At 40.6% G+C, this 24880-nt stretch overlaps 1 protein-coding gene across 3 annotated transcripts in view; it reads left to right on the forward strand.

Annotated features, from left to right (window-relative positions):
- The window catches only part of STK32A (serine/threonine kinase 32A), a 133456-nt gene that overhangs the window by 67683 nt on the left and 40893 nt on the right, over positions 1–24880 (forward strand). For all 3 annotated transcript variants that reach the window (XM_005900452.2, XM_070374572.1, XM_070374571.1), the window contains exons 5-6: positions 1472–1645; positions 23759–23796. In XM_005900452.2, the coding sequence (XP_005900514.1) occupies positions 1472–1645; positions 23759–23796 (212 nt within the window). The remainder of the gene's footprint in view (positions 1–1471; positions 1646–23758; positions 23797–24880) is intronic.

Below are 24880 nucleotides of genomic sequence, written 5' to 3' on the forward strand. Positions count from 1 at the left end.
CCCACTGCTGCTGCTGCTAAGTCGCTTCAGTCGTGTCCAACTTTGTGCGACCCCATAGACGGCAGCCCACCAGGCTCCCCGTCCCTGGGATTCTCCAGGCAAGAACACTGGAGTGGGTTGCCATTTCCTTCTCAATTCATAAAAGTGAAAAGTGAAAGTGAAGTCACTCAGTCATGTCCGACTGTTAGCGACCCCATGGACTTCAGCCTACCAGGCTCCTCCATCCATGGGATTTTCCAGGCAAGAGTACTTGAGTAGGGTGCCATTGCCTTCTCTGCCTGCCCCAGAGAAGCCATCTAATGGAAACAACAGCCATGTTGGCTTTATTTTGTACTTATTATTGTCACCATCCTTCAAAATTTAACTCTGGTGTCTCCTGTGTTGAGAAGCTTTCCTGTCACTGCTCATCCCCAGGACTGAGTGACTTACTTCCCTTTCCTGTACACTTACTTCTTAATGGCTCTCTTTATATCTTTTTTCTTATCATGAGTGTGGTTTATGATTTGTTATAATGTTAAGTAATGAAGTTGTTAATGTGGAAAAATAAGCATGAGATGGTTCAAGGAGGCCTCATGACTCGTGTTTTATGGACCTTCTGTAGCAATGTGTTCAAGATATGATTGTTAATAACAGGTGAATAAATGGGGTTTTCTTCATTTTCTGAGCTTTATAGCTCTGTAGACTTACGGTTAATGGGTGTTTATTGTATGCCAGGAATAACATTAAATATTATACTCATTGTAGCATTGAAACATATATATTACCAAATGTATTAATAAAACAGCTAGTAGGAAGGTGCTGTATAACACAGGGAGCTCAGCTCAATGCTCTGTGACAACCTAGAAGGGCAGAGTGGGAAGAAGGTTTAAGAGGGAGGGGATATATTTATATTTATGGCTGATTTGTGTTGTTGTACTGCAGAAACTAACACAACATTGTAAAGCAATTATCCTGCAATTAAACATAATTTTTTTTAATGTTACACTCATCATATTTAGTCTTTAGTTAAAAGTAAAGTGTTAGTTGTTCATTCGTGTCTGACTCTTTGTGATCATAGATTGTAGCCCACCAGGCTCCTCTGTCCACAGAATTCTCCAGGCAAGAATACTGGAGTGGGTAGCCGTTCCCTTCTCCAGGGGATCTTCCCAACCCAGGGATTGAACCCAGGTCTCCAGCATTGCAGGCAGATTCTTTACCTTCTGAGCCACCAGGGAAGCCATACCACCACCAAAAAAAAACTGTTACACACATCATAGTTAGTCTTTACTATAATCAAATGTGGAAGATCTTATTATTTGCATTTGACACATGCAGAAACTGAGGACCTAGAACAAGTAATAGACCAGTACTCCCATAGCCTGGATTCTTAGCTCAGGAAAGCTTGGCTCAGGTCTATAAGATGTCCTTTGCCTCTAGGCCTCTTCAGTGTGTAAATGTATTTAACCCACTTGCATTTCTAATTCCTTTCCAGGTATTCCTTCCAAGATGAGGAAGACATGTTCATGGTGGTGGACCTTCTGCTGGGCGGGGACCTGCGTTACCACCTGCAGCAGAATGTCCGCTTCCAGGAAGACACTGTGAAGCTCTTCATCTGTGAGCTGGCCATGGCCTTGGACTACCTGCAGAGCCAGCGCATCATTCACAGGTCAGTCAAGTCCAAGGGGCAGCCTTGGGCTGAATGCATAGGAGCGGATGTGCAACCTGCTGCATTCAACAGGTCCTTATGGAACGTGACATCTAACTCTTACTTAATTCGTATAGCAATACTGGAGGTAGATGTCCCCAGTTTTCGAATAAAAGTAATACTGAGTACATTGAACTTAATTTCCCCAAGGTCACCATTAGTAAACAACAAGACCAGAGTTAATGAGTATTGGTGCTGTTTATAACTAAGCCTAGACAAAGAGAAGGAAAAATGACATATTGGGGCTTAATAAATATTAAATGAAGAAAGTGCATAAAGAGAAAGACATAGAATGGGTAGGAAGAAAATTCTTTGGAGAGAAAATTTGAGTCATAACTTCCATCATCCACCCTATAGTGAGTCCCTGGTGTGGGTGTGCTGCAGACAAGTCAGCAAAAGCAATGTATCTCTTTCACCTGGGGCATTTGTGTCAAAGACAAACAAATAACACAAGTAGCTATAAACCCAAACAGACAATAGAGAGAAAAGGATAATACTTGATATTTATAAAGGAGTTGGTAGTTTTGATGGCAATTTCCTGTATAGTATCTCACTTGATCTCTATAATAAATGATAAATGAGCAGAGCAGTTGTAGTTAGACCAGTATTAAATCTGAGATTTTGTGATTTGGAGACATTAAATTATCATCTAGGTTCTTTTTAAGAATTTTGAACCTAATCACCATCAAAGCAGCTACTGTTTACCTGGGTTTCCATATGCCAGGCGCTGCAAGGTACTTTCATATATTATCCTATTCTATTCTCAAAACTTAGAGGACTCCACTTTTCATTACAGTACTCCCATTCTTCAGATGAGAAAAATGTGGCTCATAGATTCACCAAGGAGAAATCCTGACAAACAACGTTGCCAGATTCAAACCTAGATCTCTCTGATCCTAACATCAGAGCTCTGTCTGCTATACTAATCTGTATTTATTACATATATGAAATATATACCATAATACATTAAACATCATTAAGTGAACAATCAACACATGTGACTCTGCCACTGTCATCTCGAATCCTTGAAGAATCTGCTGAGTTTTTATGTCTCATTTATTAAACATTTGGCCAGATAGACTATTTTCCCACCATGAGTTAACATCTAGAGTTTGTTAGAACTAGTACAGATCCTTGATTAAAGATGTAGCGTCATAATTTATAGACTCTCTGTGAAAGTACCATAGACCAATCCTTTTTTTTTTTTTGGTCTTGGCACTTAACATAATTATTATTTAATTTTCTATCTTTGGAAGGGCCCATTTGTATTGAAAATGTGCTCTTCAGGCAGTGGATAAATGGAAAGCAGACCGATTAATCATGTACGATCTCTGAAGTAAAATTTACACACCTGGTGTTTTTCTCAATAACTGGGAATCCTGTTGACAAGAGATCTTTCTCCCACACTGGCTTTTTGGTAGCCATCACCCAGTTCCTTCCTAGGAGAAACTTTTCATATTTGTAGGCATAGAATCCCTCTCAGAGCCTTCATGCTCACTCATCCTCCCCTATATTGCCAACCCACAGTCTGTTTTGGGTGCTGACATGGCAGATCTCTGGCAGGAGTCAGGGACCACGGGAAGTCCCCACAGGGGCACCTTTTCACTGTCTCCCTCCTGTTTGAATCTGAGTTCTTTGCCTTCTTTGAGTTTCATTTTCTCAGTCATCACAAGATACTCTGAGCCTTTTTGCCATGTGCTTAGAACCATGTTCTGAGAAGAATTCAGGAGAAAAACAAAACCGAATATGTGACACAATTTTCACCCTCAAGAAACTTAACCATACCAAGCAGCTTTGTTCTGTCTTTCTCTCCCTTATTTGCTTTTGCTGTCATGGTTTTGTCACTTAAATAAGAAATCAAGGATTAAGTTTCCGCTTCTTGCCTTTTACAGACTCACCATTATTATTACTTAGAGCCTGTCTTCAGAGGGCCTCTTTGTACTGAACTATCTCCTCACCATGGCATATTAATGGAAGGTGGACACAAGGACATTATGAATACAGGGTTAAAGTAAGATGGCATCCTCTTGGGATCAAAAACAATCCAGATGTATTTCAACTGCTGATGTGTCCTACCTTGTGTCCCCAAGTGTTATGTTTTAAAGGTAATCGCATCTTGTACCTCTCCTGAGGCATTGTGATGTTTTCACTATATAGTCACCCAATATCTGTTTGTTCTACTAAATTGTAAACTCAGTGACACGGCCATGTGTGGTATGCTTCTCACCGTATAACCAGTGTTCAGCAAAATCTGAAGGAATGACCACTGCCTGAGCCACACGGATGATTGATTGCATAAAAGCCCAGGTTTACAGATAACAAAGACAAAATTAAAATAGAAGAAATTAAAGCCATAAATTTCAGACATTTGTTGGCCTTCATGTTGGGTAATCATATAATTTATCATCCAATCAGGGTACTCCTGAGAATGAAAGGAGTTGGTGTTAATAATTATGCTGGGACAACAGGCAAAACTCATACATGTTTTGGAAAAACCAGGACATATACCAACCTCTTTAGGGCTTTTCAAGACAGTAGGGACCAAATAGGTTTAACTGTGAGAGAGCTCTAATTACCAGAGCTTTCTGCCTTCCGAGTACTAGATATCAATGTGAATTGATTTCCATTTGAAGTGGTTTCAAATGGGTTAAAAAAAAATCATGTACATGGTGAAATAAACAGTGTCCCTTTGTCTGCGGCATTTAGAGGATAATAGTGCACTCTGAAGCTGGGACTCCCAGGGCAGAGTTAAAAGCATGACGAGCAACATAGAAAAAGAAATGGAGGCTTCTGAGTACTCTAATTCTATTTCTAAATCTCTGCCTTCAAAGAATCTGTAAAATGCATGATGTATTTGATAGAATCAAAGATAACAAAACATCTTTCAGCTACTTAGAGGATTAGATTGGAAGACACATCTTGAGTTCCAAGGCATTAATAAAAATTAAGAAAATACAGTAGATTCCCCAGTCAAGAAAAGATCATCTGCTTAAAGGGGCAGATATAAAATACGTGACTTCCACATACAGATGGCCGAAAGGCCCATGAAAAGATACTCTATTAGAGAAATGCAAATCAAAACTACAATGAGATATCACCTCACACCAGTCTAAATGGCCATCATCAAAAAATCCACAAACAATAAATGCTGAAGAGGGTGTGGAGAGAAGGGAACCCTCCTACACTGTTGGTAGGAGTGTAATTTGGTATAGTCACTATGGCGAACAGTATGGAGGTTCCTTAGAAAAGTAAAAATAAAGCTATATGACCCTGCAATCCCACTCCTGGGCATATACCCAGAGAAAAACATGGTCCCAAAGGATCATGCACCCTAATGTTCATTGTGGCACTGTTTTCAATGGCCAAGACATGGAAGCAACCTAAATGTCCATTAACAAAGGAATGGATAAATAAGATATGGTACATATACACAATAGAATATTACTCAGCCATTAAAAAATGAAATAATGCCACTCTCAGCAATATGTATGGACCTAGAGATTGTCATTCTGAGTGAAATAAGTCAGACAGAGGAAAAATATTGTATGCCATCCCTTATACATGGAATCTAAAAAGCAATGATTTAAATGAACTTGTCTATAAAACAGAAACAGACTCAGAGAGTGAACTTATAGGTTGCCAGGAAAATAGAAATGCGGGGAGGGATAGTTAGGGAGTTTGGGATCGACATGTACACAGTGCTATATTTAAAATGGATAACCAACAAGGTTCTACTGTGCAGCACAGGGAACTCTGCTCAATGTTATGTGGCAGCCTGGATGGAGGGGAGTTTGAGGGAAAATGGACACATATACACGTATAGCTAAGTCCCTTTGCTGTCCACCTGAAATGATCATAACTTTGTTACCTGGCTATATTACAATATAAAATAAAGAATTTAAAAATATATGTGACTTACTAATTTCACAACAACATTTTGTCTCTGGACTGGGTCAAAGATTCCAAATTATCTGTGGTGGCCAGTAACTGTGGATGGAGCAGCTGTGGTGATAGGCTGTCGTGACTGTGGGCTTCTGGGTACCAAGCGCTCTGCTAAGTACTTGTGAATTATTTCCTTCCATCTGCCACAAATCCAAGAGGTTGATGGTGTGATTGTCCCCATTTTACAGCTAATGGAACTCCAGTTCAGAAAATAACTTGGCTAATATGTAGGTGAGGCGTCACATGAAGGATATGCAAGGCTCTTAGCCTCTCTCCACGCCTGATGTTCAGCACAGTTGTTGCCCTGAGGAGGGCGTGGTACAGGGTGAGGCATGGCCACCTGCCTTCAGAGATCTGCGCTGTCTGGCTGCACAAGTGAGATGGACACATACAGAACCAACGGATGACAGAGGAGCCCAAAACTCGATGCTAAGTGTATGAGAATGACGAGTATTTCAGTGAGAAGATGATTTGGGGTAATGATAAAGGCTTCTTGAGAGCTCAGGGAGGTTAAAACCAGGAAGGAGAGTTTAATCCATGGAAAGGGAACTGTATTCTGAATGAAAGTATTCATTTCTCTCTCTGCTAACATAGAATGAGTTCTGTCTTTAATTTTTCCTGCCAGCAATGTCTAGCTTATTTTTTTAAACACCATAAATCTTATTTCTGCCTAAATTCTAAGTGAAACATAAATGGGGTTTTGTTTTATCTTGCTTGTAGACTTTTTAAAATTCACAGACTTGACTTTTTGTTGTTTCCTAAATATGTAGAATACTTAGCTCATTTTTCTCATTTTTAGAGTCTTTTTTCTCTCTAGTTGTAAAGGACACAGGACTGCATAGTCACCATTCATTTTGAATTGTGCAGTTAGACTAGTTAGACTTATTTTTTAGTCAAGAAGTCAAACATTTTTCCATTTTCAAACTAGAGTTTGAAAAATCAGCTCTAGTTTCCAAATGACAGCCATTTCTTCCTTCAATATTCCCCTTTACTTACATTAAATCAGTGAATGAAGATTTTAACAACATGGACACAGTCATTATTTGCTTTTATTTTTAAAAATAAGCAACATTAAACTCATTACAATCCTTCCTATGGGATAGTACTCTTTAGTTTGTTGATTGCCACAGTCTCTCCAGTGAATAAAGTAACAGAAAGTAATTTTTACAGTGCAAAGACAAATTTGTATTCCCTCCCTTGTCAGCTGTTTAAAATGCAATCACGAATTTAAGCTAATAAGATGAATCGTTTGGGACAGTTAAATAGTAAGAGTCATGTTGGGTCAAAATACCATTTGAGCAGATGTTCGTTTTTTCCTCTTTCTAAGAATTATCTCACTCTAATAAAGTTATAACTCACTGATTTCTAAATTCCTATCGGAATGCAAAAAAAATCTAGTTAGGCCCTTGATGTCAATGACTGCAGTACAACAGGACGTGTTGCGAAAGTTCATCTCCAACTGATTATAGATATGTTGAAGTAGGAAAGAAAGAAAATTCATGATTATAAAAAAAAAGAATAGGATGTTATTTTTATTCATCACCTTTATCTTCTTTGCTGTAATCATAGAAACCTTGGAATTTCCATAGATACACAAAGGAATTAGTTTTTGCATGCCCTGTCCTGGACTGAAGTAGCTACTTACCAGAAGTTTATATTATTCTTCTAGAAATCAGCATCTTGACTGGGGGGAGAGGGGAAACTTAGGGATAAAGTTTCTATCATAAATATTCATTCAAGAATTGTTTCTTGAGTATCTGTTTTCCAGACAACAATTCTCTGGACTGACCTTCAATGTAGAAACGACAGAGACTTCGCTGTCATCAGAGCTGATAATACAGAATGAAAGGGAGTCAAGTAAACATTTCAACAGTCATACCAGAACGGTGGCATTCTGGTATGCATACCAAATTGTTTAGCATTCACTGCAGAGAAAACAAGCAGTTATATGTGTATGCTGAGTCACACACACATCACTCACACTCAGCACATCTTCACCGTGGTCTTGATCATACTTCTACTGGTAGCCCCTGGCTCACAATATTCTTCACAAAAAGTGGTCTCTCCCTCCTAAACTGAAGCTCTACTCCTCACTCCTGTTCTAATCTCCAGCATGTAGTCTAATCCAGAGCAGTTACTGAATAAGTCAGTGACTAAACAAATCAATGAGGACAGAATATACATGTGATCTTTGGGTGGACATGGAAAGTAAAGGTTTCTGTAGATGAAGTTGTCTTCAGTATCATTGTTTGTTTGGCTTTTTTGGACATAGGCTTGCAGGGTCTTAGTTTCCTGATCAGGGAACGAACCTGCACCCTCGACAGTGAAAACTTGAAGCCCTAACCACTGAACCACCATAGAATTCCTGGAGCATCGTTTTAATTTATTCCACACATTCCTATTGTGTGTCCACAGTGTGTGGCTCTGTGCTGCCTTTCTTCCATGCTGTGTTAGTTTTTATTCTGTGCAACAAAACACCACAGACATAGGAACTTAAAATAATGCACATTGATTATCTCACAGTTTCTTTGAGTCAGGAGTTGGGGAACATCTGAGTTGGGTTCTTGAAAAGGCTATAATCAAGGGGCTGATTGGAACTGGGTTCTCTTCTTGAGGTGGACTGGGCAAGGGTCCACTTCCACGTTCAGTCAGGATGTTGGCAGAATTCATTGCCTTGTGTAACCTGTAGGACTCAGGCTGTTTCTTCAAATTCAGTGAGGAGACCAAGACTCTAGAGTGAGTCTGCTAGCAAGACAGAGTCCATTTTATTGAATTAAACTATGTAACATAACACAATCAGAAGAGCAAGACCCCATCACTTTTTGCCGTACAATGTCCGTTAGAAGCAAGCCATACAATTAGCCCACACTTAAGGGTGAGGATGATATAAGACATGAACACCAGGAGGTGGGGACTGTGGGAAACACCAAAAGTCTGTCCATCACACTTCCTCTAATGAAGTTGTCTTACACCAGACTCTAACATCAATACCCTCTATGAACTTAAAGTGAAATGGAAAGTCGTTCAGTTGTGTCCGACTCTTTGCAACCGCATGGACTGTAGCCCACCTGACTCCTCTGTCCATGGATTCTCCAGGCAAGAATACAGGAGTGGGTTGCCATGCCCTCTTCCAGGCTATAACCTTAAACACAGCCTTGAACATCTCTGTCAAGGAGGTGATAAGGAGGTCTGACCAAATGAACAGGAATGGTTCTTTCATATCTAAGAGTCTAGGATGATTTCCTCTCAGCCCTGATAGGATGATGCTCTTCAAAGTATAACTTCCTTGATTTGCAGCTCTCTACTGCACACCCACTTCTCCCCAAGAAGGCCCCATGACCAAAATGAACTGTCCAAACAGCATATGACAGTGAAGTGAGATAATCACCTTTTAGCACATTTAATAATCAAGACCTACTGATGAAATTATTTGCAGGGCAACAATGGAGACACAGACATAGAGAACAGATTTATGGACACAGGGAGAGGGGGAGGAAGGAGAGAGTGTGATGTATGGAAAGAGTAATATGGAAACTTACATTACCATATGTAAAACAGATAGCCAATGGGAATTTGATGTATGATGCAGGGAACTGAAACTGAGGCTCTGTAACAACCTAGAGGGGTGGCATGGGGAGGGAGGTGGGAGGGATGTTCAAGAGGGAGTGGAAATATGTATACCTATGGCTGATTCATGTTGATGTTTGGCAGAAACCAACACAATTCTGTAAAGCAATTATCCTTCAATTAAAAAATTAATTAATTAAAAAAAGAATAATCAAGACCTTTTTGCAATTCAGTTGTGAACCAGAATTCTTTGTTTTCATTGGCAGAGACCTTCAAGGCTGAGGTTTCACCTTTTTGTCTGACTTATACACACTGCAGCATCTTGGAAGTCACATTTTATTCCTAGGGATAATCATTCGTAGGAAAAATAACATCTTTCTGCAGCTAATCATTTTAGTCAATGATCACTGAGTTACAGATGAGCTTCTGATGAGTGAACTTACCAGCACAGTGACACCCCAGCTTTCTGAAGCCTGTGGGAATGAGTCATCTGGAGAGAGGCTTTTCTAATTCCTAAGGATGTTTACTACTCTGCTGCTGCTGCTAAGTCGCTTCAGTTGTGTCTGACTCTGTGAGACCCCATCGATGGCACCCCACCAGGCCCCGCCATCCCTGGGATTCTCCAGGCAAGAACACTGGAGTGGGTTGCCATTTCCTTCTCCAATGCATGAAAGTGAAAAGTGAAAGTGAAGTCACTCAGTCATGTCCGACTCTTAGCGACCCCATGGACTGCAGCCTACCAGGCTTCTCTGTCCATGGGATTTTCCAGGCAAGAGTACTGGAGTGGGGTGCCATTGCCTTCTCTGTTACTACTCTCTGCTCACCATTTAATTTATACTGCAATGACATGTCTCATTTTCTTAATGGCTTAAGAAGAGCTATCATTCACTGTGTATGTATCAAGAACTAGGCACTGTGCTAACTAGCATTTTGCACACCCTGATAGTCAGCAGTACCATGACAGGGTTAAGTGCCTTGCCCAGTACCATGCAGTTGGTATACTAAAGCCAGATTCAAACATAGGATTATCTGATTCAAAGGCCTTGATCTTAGTATAGGCTCTTTTAGTTTCATTCTTATAAACATGATAGACCTCTTCAAAATCAGATGAGCTATTTAGTGCTATTTAGCCAATAGCAGGGCTTCCCCGATAGCTCAGTGGGTAAAGAATCTGCCTGCAATGCAGGAGACCCCAGTTCGATTCCTGGGCTGGGAAGATCTGCTGGAGAAGAGATAGTTTACCCACTCAAGAATTCCTAGGCTTCTCTTGTGGCTCAGCTGGTAAATAATCTGCCTGCAGTGTGGGAGACCTAGGTTCGATCCCTGGGTTAGGCAGATCCCCTGAGAAGGGAAAAGCTACCCACTGCAGTATTCTGGCCTGGAGAATTCCATGGACTGTATAGTCCATGGGGTCGCAAGGTCAGACAGGACTGAGCGACTTTCATTTCCCATCCAATAGCAACTAACATTAGTTTAGACACGTATTTTTAGTTGGTACGTGTTATGGGTTGAGTTGTGTGTCCCTCCCCCTGCCCACCAACACACACACAAAAGGTATGTTGAAGTCCTAATCCCCAGTACCTCAGCAGGTGACCTTATTAGGAAATAGGGTCTTTATCTTCCCAGGTGGCTCAGTGGTAAAGAATCTGCCTGCCAATGCAGAAGATGCAAGAGATGTGGGTTAGAACCCCTTGGTCAGGAAGATCTCCTGGAAGAGGAAATGGCAACCTACTCCAGTATTCTTGCCTGGGAAATCCCATGGACAGAGAAGCCTGGTGGCCTACAGTCCAGGGAGTCACAAAGAGTCAGACATGACTGAGTGACTGAGTACATAAGCACAGAGATAATCAAGTAAAAACGAGTTCCTGAGGGTGGACCCTAATGTAACTTGTGTTATCAAAAGGGGAAATGTGGACATAGAGATAGACACACACAGAAAAGGAAGATGATGTGAAGAGGCACAGGGAGAACTCCATGTGAAGATGAAGGACGGGAATGATATGTCTATAAGCCCAGGAAGGTTAAAGATTGCCAACAAACCAACACAAGCCAAGAAGAAGTGAGGAAGTTCCCTCATGTACAGGTTTCAGAAGGAGGAGGACCTGATGACACCTTGATTTCAGACTTCCAGCCTCCAGAACCATGAGACAATATATTTGTTTTTTCTTAAGCCACCTATTTTGCAGTGCTTTGTTACAGCAGCCCTAGCAAACGAATACAGTGTGTTTTTACAGTTTCCTTAGAGGCTAAAGTGTCAACCTTTGCTTCTCTAGCACATGCTACTCAGAGAAGCTTCTGCTTCCCTCCTGCTGCTCCAAATATATTATGGGATGGGAGACCAGATAACAAAACTTGTTAGAACTGTTTATAAAAGTGCAGTAACCTAAGAGGGAAATTCGATAAGTCAAATTCATTAGCTTTCGTATATGGTAACCTATTTTACGTTGCCCAGAGACTATCTCTGCTTACTTCCGTATTTCTGATTTCATGAGAGATATTTCGGATATCTCTGGCTTTTTAATAACGTGTCTCTAGCCCATGGGGTTTTGTTTTGCACTTAAATATCTCTAGATGAAGTTCAACCTTTTCTGATTTACCAAAGCAGCACGTCCAGTATATGAGAAAATTAAAAGTCTAAAAATAATTACAGATTGTCTGATTCCTGTATTACTCCTGCTCTGTGTGATGTTGCCTTTCTTCCTCTCGGTATGTTGATAATATTTTGTTCACGGCAGTGGGATGATAGTTTGGCTTCTGGCTGCCATTTTCTGTGGCCTGGTTAAGAAAATGCCCTTCCTTTTTGTTTTGGTGAATCTTCTTTTCAGGAGTTTACAAGCCTTCTGCAAGTCTTTGCTTCCTAACTCCCACAGCAGAAGGGCTCCTTGAGCCTCAAAAACAAAACGGTAGTGTGGTAATGAGGGTATTAGGTTGATGTGTTCTGTTCAGCACCTGCTCCCGAGCTACCGAATAATGAATGAGCATCAGTTACACATTGTGAAAACAGGAGACTCTGCCTGTTTTGTGCTGCCTGCCAGGCAGTTCTGAAAGGTGCTTTGAAACTGTGTTTCTCATACGAGGGCACTCATTTGTGAAAAGCCATGTGAAAAAGTCCAAGAACTGCTTGTTTACAGGTCAACATTTAACTTGCCTGTGCCAAGCTTTTAAGTTTCTCTAAGGTTGAGTTTTGTTAATATGCAACCCATGCCTTGGTCCAAATTAAATTTTACTTTGCCTAGCATACATTTTAGCCCAAAGCTAAAAGCATCATTCTTTCAGGGTTAGTCATTTAACACATAGTATTGATGACTTATTCACGCCAGGCAAACAGCTCTTGAATGGAGTTTTTTTAATTCATTAACTATGTTATTTGTTTATTCACATGTGTATTGTTGTTGACATTTTATTGAAGTATAGTTGATTTACAGTGATGTTGCATTAGTTTTAGGTGTACAGCAAAGTGATTCAGGTATTTATACATATATATTCTTTCTCAGATTCTTTTCCATTATTGATTATTAGAAGATATTGTATATAGTTCCCTATGCTATACAGTAGGTCCTTGTTGGTTATCTATTCTATATATAGTTGTGTGTATATATTAATCCCAAGCTCCCAATTTATCCCTTCCTCTTTTCCCTATTGTAACCATAAGTTTGGTAAGACTGACCTGGCCTCTGCTCAGCTCTCTTGCTGCTGCTTCAACCACTCTCTCCCCTTTCTCATATGTTCTAATCACAAAGGCCTCTGTTCTGCTCCAGGATGTAACAGACTTCCACTTTAGAGTCTAAGTATAGACAGACTCTTTATATGTGAATCTGTTTCTGTTTTGTCAGTAAGTTCACCTGTATTTGTTTTAGATTCCACCTATAAGTGATATCATGTGATACTTATCTTGTCTGTCTGACTTTACTCAGTGTGAAGAGTTTTTGAAGCATAGAATCATGGTTTCTGTCCCCTCAGAGCTTATAGTTTGGTTGAGGAGATGGACAAAAAATGTAATACAGAAACATAAACAAAGAACAGAGATACAAATGACCATGTTAGGTTCAGTGTTTGTTGAATGCGGTATGGGAAATAAAGATCTAAGGAAAAGCATACAGGTTTGGGGATACTGGGTGACTTTAGCATCATGCTGGAAGAAGCCTCGCCAGTAGGTGGCATTTGAGCTCTAAGGTGGAAGTTTGTTACATCCTGTAGTAGAACAGAGTCCTCTGTGGTCAGAATACGTGAGAAAGGGGACAGAGAGGTAGAAAAAGCCACAGGAGAGCTGAGCCGAGGGCAGGTCCTCTTACCGTGTTCAAGTAAGTGCTCTAGTTCAAGGTTATTTCTTATTTGTGCCTTAGTGAATATACAGAGCCGGTTTTTAAAGGAGACTTACTTGAATTTGTTATCAGTTTGGAGATAAGGATAGGGCATTGATAGTGGGTAATAAGACAATAAAAATGCAAATGATAGAGAATGGGCCTCACTAGCTATTCTCGATATCAAGGCAGGAAAGAGCCTGGAGATTATTAGTTCAACTTGCTCCCTCTGTAGGGAAGGGATCAGCGTACTTTTTCTATAAAAGGCTAGATAGAGAATGTTTTACACTTTATAGGCTGCGCAGTCGGTCCCAACCCATCAACTCTGCCACTGAAGAGTGGAGGCAGCCACAGATAACATGGAAGCATAGAACCTGATTGTGGTGCAATAAAACCTTCAGATACTGAAATCTGAATTTCACATGATTCTTTGTGTCATAAAATGGCATTCATCTTTGATTTTCCAATCATTTAGAAATGTAAAGTCCCTTTATAGCTTATAACCATACAAAAAACTCATGATGTGCTACATTTCGGCCACAGGCCATAGTTTGTCAACCCCGGAACAGATGTTAAAACTGTGGCCCAGAGAAGCAAGTGATATGAAGGTCACAAAGCAAATCAGAGACAAGGCTAAGACAAGAAATCATGTGTTCTAGCTATTAGGCTGGTGGTGGTTGTTGTTCAGTGGCTCAGTCGTGTCCGACTCTATGCCATCCCATGGACTGCAGCACGCCAGGCTTCCCTGTCCTTCACCATCTCCCAGAGCTTGCTCAAACTCATGTCCATTGAGTCGGTGATGCCATCCAACCATCTTAACCTCTGTCGTCTCCTTCTCCTCCCGCCTTCGATCTTTCCCAGCATCAGGGTCTTTTCTAATGAGTCAGCTCTTCGTATCAGTGGCCAAAGTATTAGAGCTTCAGCTTCAGCATCAGTCCTTCCAGTGAAGTCAGGATTGATTTCCTTTAGGACTGACTAGTTTGATCTCCTCAGTTAGCACTTTTTTAAAAATAGCGTTTTCATTGATGATAAAAGTAAGAAGATATTTGTTGTTGTTCAGTCATGAAGTTACATCTGACTCTTCGTGACCTCTTGGACTGCAGCACTCCAGGCTCCCCTGTCCTTGACCATCTCCCAGAGTTTGCTCAATTCATGTGCATCGCATCAGTGATGCCATCCAACCATCTCATCCTCCGCTGCCCCCTCTCCTTTTGCTTTCATCTTTCAGCTTGAAAGCATCAGGGTCTTTTCCAATGAGTTGGCTTTTTGCATCAGTTAAACATTAGTTTCTTACTATCTGGCCCTTGCTACATTAATACTTCCCAATTATTTGTTCAATGTTTTCTGAAAGTTAGTTGAACAATTACTATTTGTCAGATACTAAACTAAAAGTTTTGCATGTGCCATCTCACTAAAGCTTCACAATGGCTCTATAAAGCAGACACTATTACTGTCCTCAATTTACAGATTCAGGAGAGCTGAGTCTCAGAAGCTTACTGCAAACATGTTTCTAGTCTCAGTAGAAAGCTAATTCACATGAGACTAAACAATGAAGGGGATTTACTATCTTATGACACTTCAAAGTCCAGATGAAGGCCAGACTCGTAGGCTATCTTGATCCAACACCTCAGCCTTGGACTCCATGCTAACTCCTTTAAATTCGATGAATCACACACCTTCTGGAAGCTTTCTCCAGAACAGCAAAGATGTTTCTTCCTCAGAGGCCTATAGCATAACTCTTCTGCCTGCTCAGTGGCTTAAATAGGGTTACAGCCCACTCCTGAACCAATAACCAGGACTGTGAAGTGGCATAACTCTCAGTAGCTTAGCCCTGAGTCATAGAACTGTCTCCTGAAGTCAAGCATGGGATAGATTTCCCCAAAACAAAGGGACTACAGTATATGTGTGTGTGTGGCAGAGAGGTTAAATACACAAATGAACTGAAATGATTAAGAGAATGAAGAATGCATGTTACGAAGGCAATCATAATGTACATTGTAAAAAGTTATAACTTGCCCAAGGTCCCAGAACTAGCAAATTTTCAGCTGAGATTTGAAACTGGGTCATCTGACTCCAGAGCACACATTCTCAACATCTAGGTTCTACTGCTTCCCAAATAAACCTAGTAATGCCTGATGATGGATAGATGGATAGAACAATTTGTGATTGGGACTGTTACCAACTTTATTCTATACACACACACACACATACATACACGATTACATAGTACAATACCATATACCATATACATGACTCATATTTAGTCTGTATACTGGTACAGCCATACCCATTATAAAACTACTAAAATTCTTGTATTTCAGTGTAGTTGTTGATAGGGAGCTGCTGCCTGAGCTTGTCCTGTCTTCTATCCTCTCACCCACAAACTCCCTTGATCCAGCAGCTAAAGTGCTAACTCCTGACCCTACAGGGGTCTCTTAGGTTCTGCTTATGTGCCTCCCCCAGCATTCAGATGACAGACTTTATTTGTTATCAACAATGGACCACAACTGATCTTGTTCCTTTCTGGTTCCTCTTATTTGTAGACTCTTTTCCTTCCTCTAACTAGTACATTTCCTTACTTAAGATTTCCTGGGTTTGAGTGGAAGACCCAGGAGACCTGAGTTCAGGCTAGTCTCTGTGGCTGAGTGACAGTTACTCTGTGTTCTTGCCTCCTTGGGTGCAGAATGCATACATGTTACTTAAGATTCTAGCTATGTGAGTCCAAATTAAAGAAAACATTGGTAATAAAGAGCACTGCTGACTAATGCAAACTGTAAGGCAGGAAGCCTTGTCATCTAAACATTCTGCCTTCAAAGACTACAAAGTGGTTAAAAATCCCAAGTTTCTGGGATGGTGGTACATGGCCATACTTCTCGAACTGGAGTGTCTGTACTATTGTACTGTTGGGGATTCATCTTCCTTAAACAATAGATTTATCCAGAACAAGAAAGATAGAATTTTATTTTTATATTAAAAGAGATATGGATATATTAATATTATAGAGTAGGGTGCAAATCTATCATATACATATAATAGAAATTATGAAAAAAATTAAACTTGATGCAGACCAATTTTAACAACACCTCAGACCCTGGGTATGTTAGGACATTCTCTGCTGAAAGGGAGTAAGATGTGAATATTTGTAATATAAACTAAGATTGCACCTCTCAATCTTTGATTATAATTCCAGTTCTGTCTTACTTTTAATCTTGAGCCATCTCTGAACTCCCCCTTCTTCATTTGCAAAAATGGGTATAATATCTAAGTTATGGATATTATTGTTGTAAGATCAGTGTTGTCTCTCAAGTGCCTGCCATGTGCCTGCTGCAGCATGAACAATAAATATTAACTCTAACCACTCTCATAACTCATGGGAAGTACATCAGTTTGAAACATTATTACGGACTAGCCTCAAACACCTCTTCCTGTGGCCAAGCAGGCATTACTAATCAATCTTTCCCCTTGGGTGTGGAAGCCCTTTACCAGCACAGTCTGAAAGCCTTCAGTCCCTTTACTTCATTTCCTTGTAATGGCTTCTGTAACTAATATTCCCTTGAACAAACTGTGGGAAAGGCTAGAATTGAACAACAAAAAGAATTAGTCATCTGAAATAAGTATATGTCAATTATTTCTCAGTTGAAGCAACCAGTTGGTCAGAAAGTTGGAAGATGATAATTGGTTTTTAATAATCCAATCCTGGGAGCTTTTCACTTCTGCCTTCTGCTCTAAATTATGTAATTTTGCTCACAATTTCCCATAACACTCTCATACCCCCACCCCTCTCTTTTCTTCAGATCAGATCAGATCAGATCAGTCGCTCAGTCATGTCTGACTCTTTGCGACCCCATGAATCGCAGCACGCCAGGCCTCCCTGTCCATCAGCAACTCCCGGAGTTCACTCAGACTCATGTCCATCGAGTCAGGGATGCCATCCAGCCATCTCATCCTCTGCCATCCCCTTCTCCTCTTGCCCCCAATCCCTCCCAGCATCAGAGTCTTTTCCAATGAGTCAACTCTTCACATGAGGTGGCCAAAGTACTGGAGTTTCAGCTTTAGCATCATTCCTTTCAAAGAAATCCCAGGGCTGGTCTCCTTTAGAATGGACTGGTTGGATCTCCTTGCAGTCCAAGGGACTCTCAAGAGTCTTCTCCAACATCACAATTCAAAAGCATCAATTCTTTGGCACTCAGCCTTCTTCACAGTCCAACTCTCACATCCATACATGACCACAGGAAAAACCATAGCCTTGACTAGACGAACCTTTGTTGGCAAAGTAATGTCTCTGCTTTTAAATATGCTATCTAGGTTGGTCATAACTTTCCTTCCAAGGAGCAAGCATCTTTTAATTTCATGGCTGCAATCACCATCTGCAGTGATTTTGGAGCCAAGAAAAATAAAGCCTGACACTGTTTCCACTGTTTCCCCATCTATTTCCCATGAAGTGATGGGACTGGATGCCATGATCTTCGTTTTCTGAATGTTGAGCTTTAAGCCAACTTTTTCACTCTCCAGTTTCACTTTCATCAAGAGGCTTTTGAGTTCCTCTTCACTTTCTGCCATAAGGGTGGTGTCATCTGCATATCTGAGGTTATTGATATTTCTCCCGGCAATCTTGATTCCAGCTTGTGTTTCTTCCAGTCCAGCATTTCTCATGATGTACTCTGCATATAAGTTAAATAAACAGAGTGACAATATACAGCCTTGACATACTCCTTTTCCTATTTGGAATCAGTCTGTTGTTCCATGTCCAGTTCTAACTGTTGCTTCCTGATCTGCATATAAATTTCTCAAGAGGCAGATCAGGTGGTCTGGTATTCCTATCTCTTTTCTTAATATGGGTCTATTTATGTGACCAATAGCCTTCATGAAACACCATAATTAATATATTACAGGCACAACAAATACAATATTGTATGATATTATATAAATATATATAAATAAAATATTATACATATAATACTTTCCTCTCTCAAGAACTTGGAGAGTACCCAATCTAAGAGAACATTATGTAACGAAGATTTAAACCCAAACCATGAACCTTTCAGAAAGCTGTGGGACACTGAAGGAGTTGAGTTTGGTTTGGATACACAGATTTTCCTCTTCTGTCTTCTCACAATACCCCATGTCATATTGCAGGGTGAGCAACTTGATTCCAGGGTAGGCTCAGTGAAGGGATGTAATTAGCCTATTAAGTCCTGCTAATGTGTTGTTAAAGTCATTCAAGTGAGAACAGCAGACGTATCAGTTCCACTTTGAACCCTGCCATAGGGAGCACTGCATTTCCACTCTTCTGTTTATAGTCCCCACAGTAGGAATCAGCTGATTCAGCTGGACCTGGCCTTTTCTGTTTCATCAAGTCAAGATGCAATGAGAACTTTCTACAGAATGTGTGTGTTCCTTCAGCACTTCAGCGCACTTCAGCACTCCCCAAATGACTGGTTTTTTAGTTGCCAACAGCAAATACAGCGCATCTGGCATAGATGGAAGAGGAAACCAATATTCTTGCCTGGAGAATTTCATAGACAGAGGAGGCTGGCGGGCTACAGTCCAAGGAGTCGCACAGAGTCAGACATGACTGAGCAACTAAGACGGGCATAGATGGAGGGTCTTTTGTTGCTGTTGTAGTTATTGTTCCTTTGTTTTTGTTTGCTTTTGTTTTTATCTTCTTAGAAGAAAAAGAAAGACGTGGCTTATTATTCCAGAAGTTGGAGATGCCAAGGGATCAGATGCACTCATTTTTCTGACAAATATTTATTCAAGCACTAACTTTATTCTGGGCACTTTGATGAGCTTGGAAGCTACAGCACTGAACAGTACAGTACAGAAAAGATGTCCTTTCTCTGAGAAATTACATTCAGAGGGGTGGGGGGGAAACAAATAATGAACAAATAAGAAAAAATACATAATGATAGTGTTGTACTGAAAAGAAGATGGAGGGGAAGAGATGAAGATGGAGATGAGTTGTCAGGAAACATCTTGGAGGATGTGATATTTTAGCTGAGATCTGAATGACAAGAAGAAACAAGCCATGCAGGGGGACAGGATTGTAGGTAGAGGGGGCAATGTTTGAAGGAGACCAGAAGACCAGTGTGGCTGGAACATGGTGTGTGGCAGGGAGAGGATGCTATGAGATGTAGCTCAGGGTTCTGCAGGACTAGAGCATCTGCAGGTCATATAAGGCCAGGGGTAAATGGTTCAGATTTTATCCCATGTGGGTTAGGAGCCAGTCGAGGACTTTAGGCAGGGAAGGTGTGTGTAATGAAAACCCCCACCCTGGGTGCTGTGTGGATAATGGATTGTCAAGGAACAAGAGGAGAAGCAGAAACAAAGCACTATTACAAATTTCCACTAAAAGATGATGGTGCTGGTTCTGAAGATGGTGATTCTTGTGTGTGTGTGTGTGTGTGTGTGTGTATATTTCACTGTAGTAAAATATACATCACATAAAATTTATCATTGTAACCGTATTTAAGTGAAAAAATACATTAGGTACATTTACACTGTTATGCCACCATCACCACTGTCCATCTCCAGAACTTTTTCATCTCAAACTGAAACTCTATAAACATTAAACAATAAATCATCCATCCTTCTTTCCCTCAGTCCTTGGGAACCATTATTCAGTTCTCTGTCTCTGTGAATTTGACTGTTCAATCTAAGGATTTCCTATAAGAGGAATCATACAATAATTGCTCTTTTGTGCCCTGCATATTTCACTTAGCATAATGTCTTCAAGGTTCATCCATGTTCGAGAACATCAGCATTTTATTTTATTTTTTACAAATATCTGTTCAAATACCTGCTTTCACTTCTTTGGGGTATATACCCAGAAACAGAATTACTGGATCGAGTATTAATTTCATGTTTATTATTTTTTTTTTGAAGAACCATCATAGTGTCTTAGATAACTGTATTTTATAGGTCAAGTTATCAAGGCTGCTGAGGGGCTGGTATTATGAGTTAAGAGAAAGAGAAGAAATAATAATGATCTCCCAAGGTTTTTGTTTTTATAATGGGAGAATGGTATGGTATACTGGGCTAAGGGCCTTGGGGATAAGAGGGTTTTGGTGTTTGTGTTGGATGTGATGGATATCAAAGGGTCTCTTTAGGACATATATTTATATTTATCATGGCTGCTAAACATACAGATGGGAACATCAGGCAGAAAATTTCATTTATTATTAGTCTAGAATGTCAGGGTTGGCAATAAAAGGTATATGAGACAGGTCATGCTGCACAGGGGGTAGGCTCTAGTGATGGCAGAAGAATGATCAAGGACATGGGAGTGAAGAAATAATCAGGGTGCATATTTTCAGCTTGCCTGGGTAACTTTAGGAATAGCCAGTTTTGGTAATTACCCAGTTAAACCATCTTATAGATTGCCTTAAATGAAGGAAACCATTCAGGATTATTGGAAAAGATGAAAAAGATAAAAGGTGGTGCTGCATTTCTGAACTAGAAAATCTCACCTTGTTCTAGAAGAAATTTTAATACAGCACCTGGGTTTATTTTCATTTCCTTTCTCCTGCTACATGAATAAACAGTCTTATCACACTGCTCTTCACCCTTAGTGATTTAGAGGTTATTTCATCACTTTTGAGAAAACCTGTGTACTCAGAATCTCTGCTTATATACTTTATTTTTCTGTTAAAAGTCTACTTTCCCATTTCTACAGAGAAAGGATATGAGAAAATATCCTTTCTCTAAAGTTAGTAGTAAACATACCTCTTTACCACTTCGAATCCCTTTGACAAGGTTCCTCATGAACCTTTCTTACCCTCTCCGTTCCTGGGGCAACTAGATCTCATGTATCTATTTCCCATATTCTAACACAGTGACTTATCAAAGTAGACAAATATTTGATGAGTAAATGAACATCAGATTGAAGTAGGACATACCACCTTTAAAATATGACCTCTCTGATCTTTGTGCTGTTCTTTAAGCTAGTTTCTGAGGAAAGTAGTGTATATAACAAAGCGTGGCTATAACAATTTTTTTTTAATGATGCCTAGAAATTTAATAGAAGGCCCATAAAGTGACAAACCCATAGCAGTTCATTCCTCCCAGCAAACTCTCATAAATTCAGACCACGAAATCATTATGTTCATCCTGCCTCTCCCTTCCTGGCAGGGTTCCTCAGAGCCTCCTCCTCATCTGGTAAACACTACCTGATGCTCGCTGATGCCAGTCTCAAAGAGGTGGCAAGAGCCTAATGCCTGGTTCACCTTGAGCTTTAAGCTGCAGAGTGTTTGATGGTGCCCTATAGTGCTCTTGTATATCCTGGTTCATATATTAATCAAGAAGCTGCCCCTGCCATCAAGGAGTTCATGATCCAATTGGAGAAAAAAATTAATAGAAGTGTGATCAATGTTATGATGGAAGAAGTATACCATGCAGAGCATGTCGGAGGGGCCACTGACTCAGAAATGGAAAATCAGGAAAGGCTCCCTGCAGGAAGTGGCATCTGAGCTATGTGGTGAGAGATGAATCTGCATTTTCTGGGTGTAGCAGGTCAAGGCTCTGATTCGCACAAAGGAACAACAGAAGGTGAAGGGATGGGGGGAGCATTTAGGAGACTCCATGTACTGCACGTGGCTGTCGCCCAGGAGTCAGACTAAGAGGGCCTTTATTTTATATGAATGCGTTTAGACTTGATAATTTCTGAAATGAAATCCATCAGAGGGGACGGGATGGGGTCTGAAATATTGAGACTTTAGCCAGAGAAACATCCAATTTGAAACCCCCTCCTGCTCTGTGTTTCTAATAAATTGTACCCTGAACAAGAGAAAAATTTGCCACAGCCACAAATGATCACTTATGAATCCAGAACAAATTTTAGGAAACTAATGAACTAAATGAGAAGATATTTAAACCTTATGAAAGTACCCATGTACCTGCCTGTTGGCTGGGGCACATACTTGGTTCTCTCTGTAGGTAAGAGGCTTGTTATTCATTAATAGTGTCAAGAAAAGGGGACTCTGACAATCTTGGTCTGTCAAAGGCTCAGGTCACCTTATTCTAATAACATAAAAGCCTTTTGACTAGGCTGAAAAATGTAATCCCAAACCTGTTGCAGAATTTCTTCCCTAATGACTTCTGTGAATTTGGGTTGAAGGGCTTTAATGGTTTGTTAGGGAAGGGAGTGAAAGCAGGGGTGTGGAAGACGGAGGGCTGTTATGAACTGCAGAGCAGTGCTCTCATTGAGGACCCTGCTTACAGTAATATTTGTTTCTTGAGGACTTTTAAAATTCTACAGATCAATCCTCTAAGTATTTACCATCAAACTTCTGAGTATCTACCATAAAACTACTCCATTGGATGAGGGTGGGTTGTATTCCTTTCTGTGGATTTAAGGAATTTATCAGTGCATGGAAGACTGGTCCAAATCCTTTAATTACCAACCCTGGGAATAAGACTTTTTGAGTCACTAGAGGCATTAGCATCCTAAGAAAGATTCTAATCTCTGCAAGTTGAAAGTATAATCGCAGTTTTGAAAATGTAATGGAAAAGGTTCTGCCTGGGGTATTTTTTGAGTTACATAGGATCCCTCTTTCTTGGTTTGTGAAAAACTAGAAGAGATCAGAGGCATTATAACATTAGCATCTTCATCAATCTATATTCAGGAATCTGAAGTTTCATAGTGTGTCTCTCTGCTTCATCTCAGTCAGGACTTACTACCCATTAATTTATGTTTTGTTAAGACCTAAGGGGTAGAGAGTATGAACAAACCATTATTTCTCTAAAAAAAAAAAAGTATAATCACATCATAGACCATTTTGTTTCTCATGGTCTTTAAACTCACTTCATCTGTGTAGCTCTAGAGTTACACAGACAGCAGTGATGATTAGTACTGCTGCCTTATGACGACATAAATGCCGTATGATCTGTGGAGCAATACTTACATGCTCGGCTATAACCCACTATAGAACTCAAGGGTCTGAGAGCTTTGGAATGAAAAAGACCCAGGTTCAGAGCCCAGTCCTTCTGTTTACTAGCTCTGTGACCTTGGATTAAGTGACTTAACTTCTTTAAGCCTCAGGTTTCTGGTCTAGAAATTGGGGGTATTACTGGTTATCATCTCAGTTCACTGTGAGGATTCAGTGAGACTGTGATGAAGGGCTAGTACCTTGATTCAACCCTAGCCACCATTCTTGAGAATTTTGACCTTTATCCTGTGTTGTTGTTGCTCAGTTGCTCAGTCTGGTCTGACTCTATAATTCTGCTTTATTATGAGCTACTTTCTCTTTTCTTTTTCCTCCCCTAGGGATATGAAACCTGACAATATTTTGCTTGATGAACATGGTAAGTAAATGATTTGTTTGCAATCAACCACTTGATACACATGTGCAACAAATTGATTATCCCCAGCAGAGGAGTACTATACATGGAAAAAGTGTTTTGCTTGGTTCAGTTGCATTGTTTGTACAAACTCTATTTAATGGTGGGATGGACCATATGGGGGAACTTTATTACTTATCGCAGTGGCATAGAACACTAGTACAGGGGTGCCCAATAGCCGTCCGCAGCCTTTTAGGAACCAGGCTGCAAAGCAGGAGGTGAGAGGTTGGCCAGCTAGTTAAGGTTCATCTGCTGCTCCCCATCAATTTCCATCACTTGCATTACTATCTAAACATTACTGCCCCGCTACTCCCCATCACCTCCCGCTCTGATCCATGGAAAAACTGTCTTCCATGAAGCTGGTCCCTGGTGCCAAAAAGGTTGGGGACTACTGCACTAGTACACCCATAAATAGCCTGAATTTACATAAGGAAAAAGTTGTTCTCTTTTCAGTTTTCTTCCATTTCTACCTATTTCTTCAAGAAAACCACCCCAGTTTGGGGGTGCTGCTGCTGCTGCTGCTAAGTCATTTCAGTCGTGTCTGACTCTGTGCAACCCCATAGATGGCAGCCCACCAGGCTCCCCCATCCCTGGGATTCTCCAGGCAGGAACACTGGAGTGGGTGTGCTAGTTTGCCTTAATATCTCCATAGAAATTATCTTCCTTTTTTTCCCATAAAGACAGAAGAGACCTCAAGTATAGAGCATTCAGCAGGCAATAATATCTACTTGGAGATTCATTCGGAGAAGGCAGTGGCACCCCACTCCAGTACTCTTGCCTGAAAAATCCCATGGACAGAGGAGCCTGGTAGGCTGCAGTCCATGGGGTCGCTGAGAGTTGGACACGACTGAGCGACTTCACTTTCACTTTTCACTTTCATGCATTGGAGAAGGAAATGGCAACCCACTCCAGTGTTCTTGCCTGGAGAATCCCAGGGATGGGGGAGCCTGGTGGGCTGCCGTCTATGGGGTCGCACAGAGTCGGACACGACTGAAGTGACTTAGCAGCAGCAGAGATTCATGACATTATTTTATTCTCATTTTGTCTG

The sequence above is a fragment of the Bos mutus genome, chromosome 7 (assembly GCF_027580195.1).
Source record: "Bos mutus isolate GX-2022 chromosome 7, NWIPB_WYAK_1.1, whole genome shotgun sequence".
Classification (NCBI taxonomy): Eukaryota; Metazoa; Chordata; class Mammalia; order Artiodactyla; family Bovidae; genus Bos; species Bos mutus.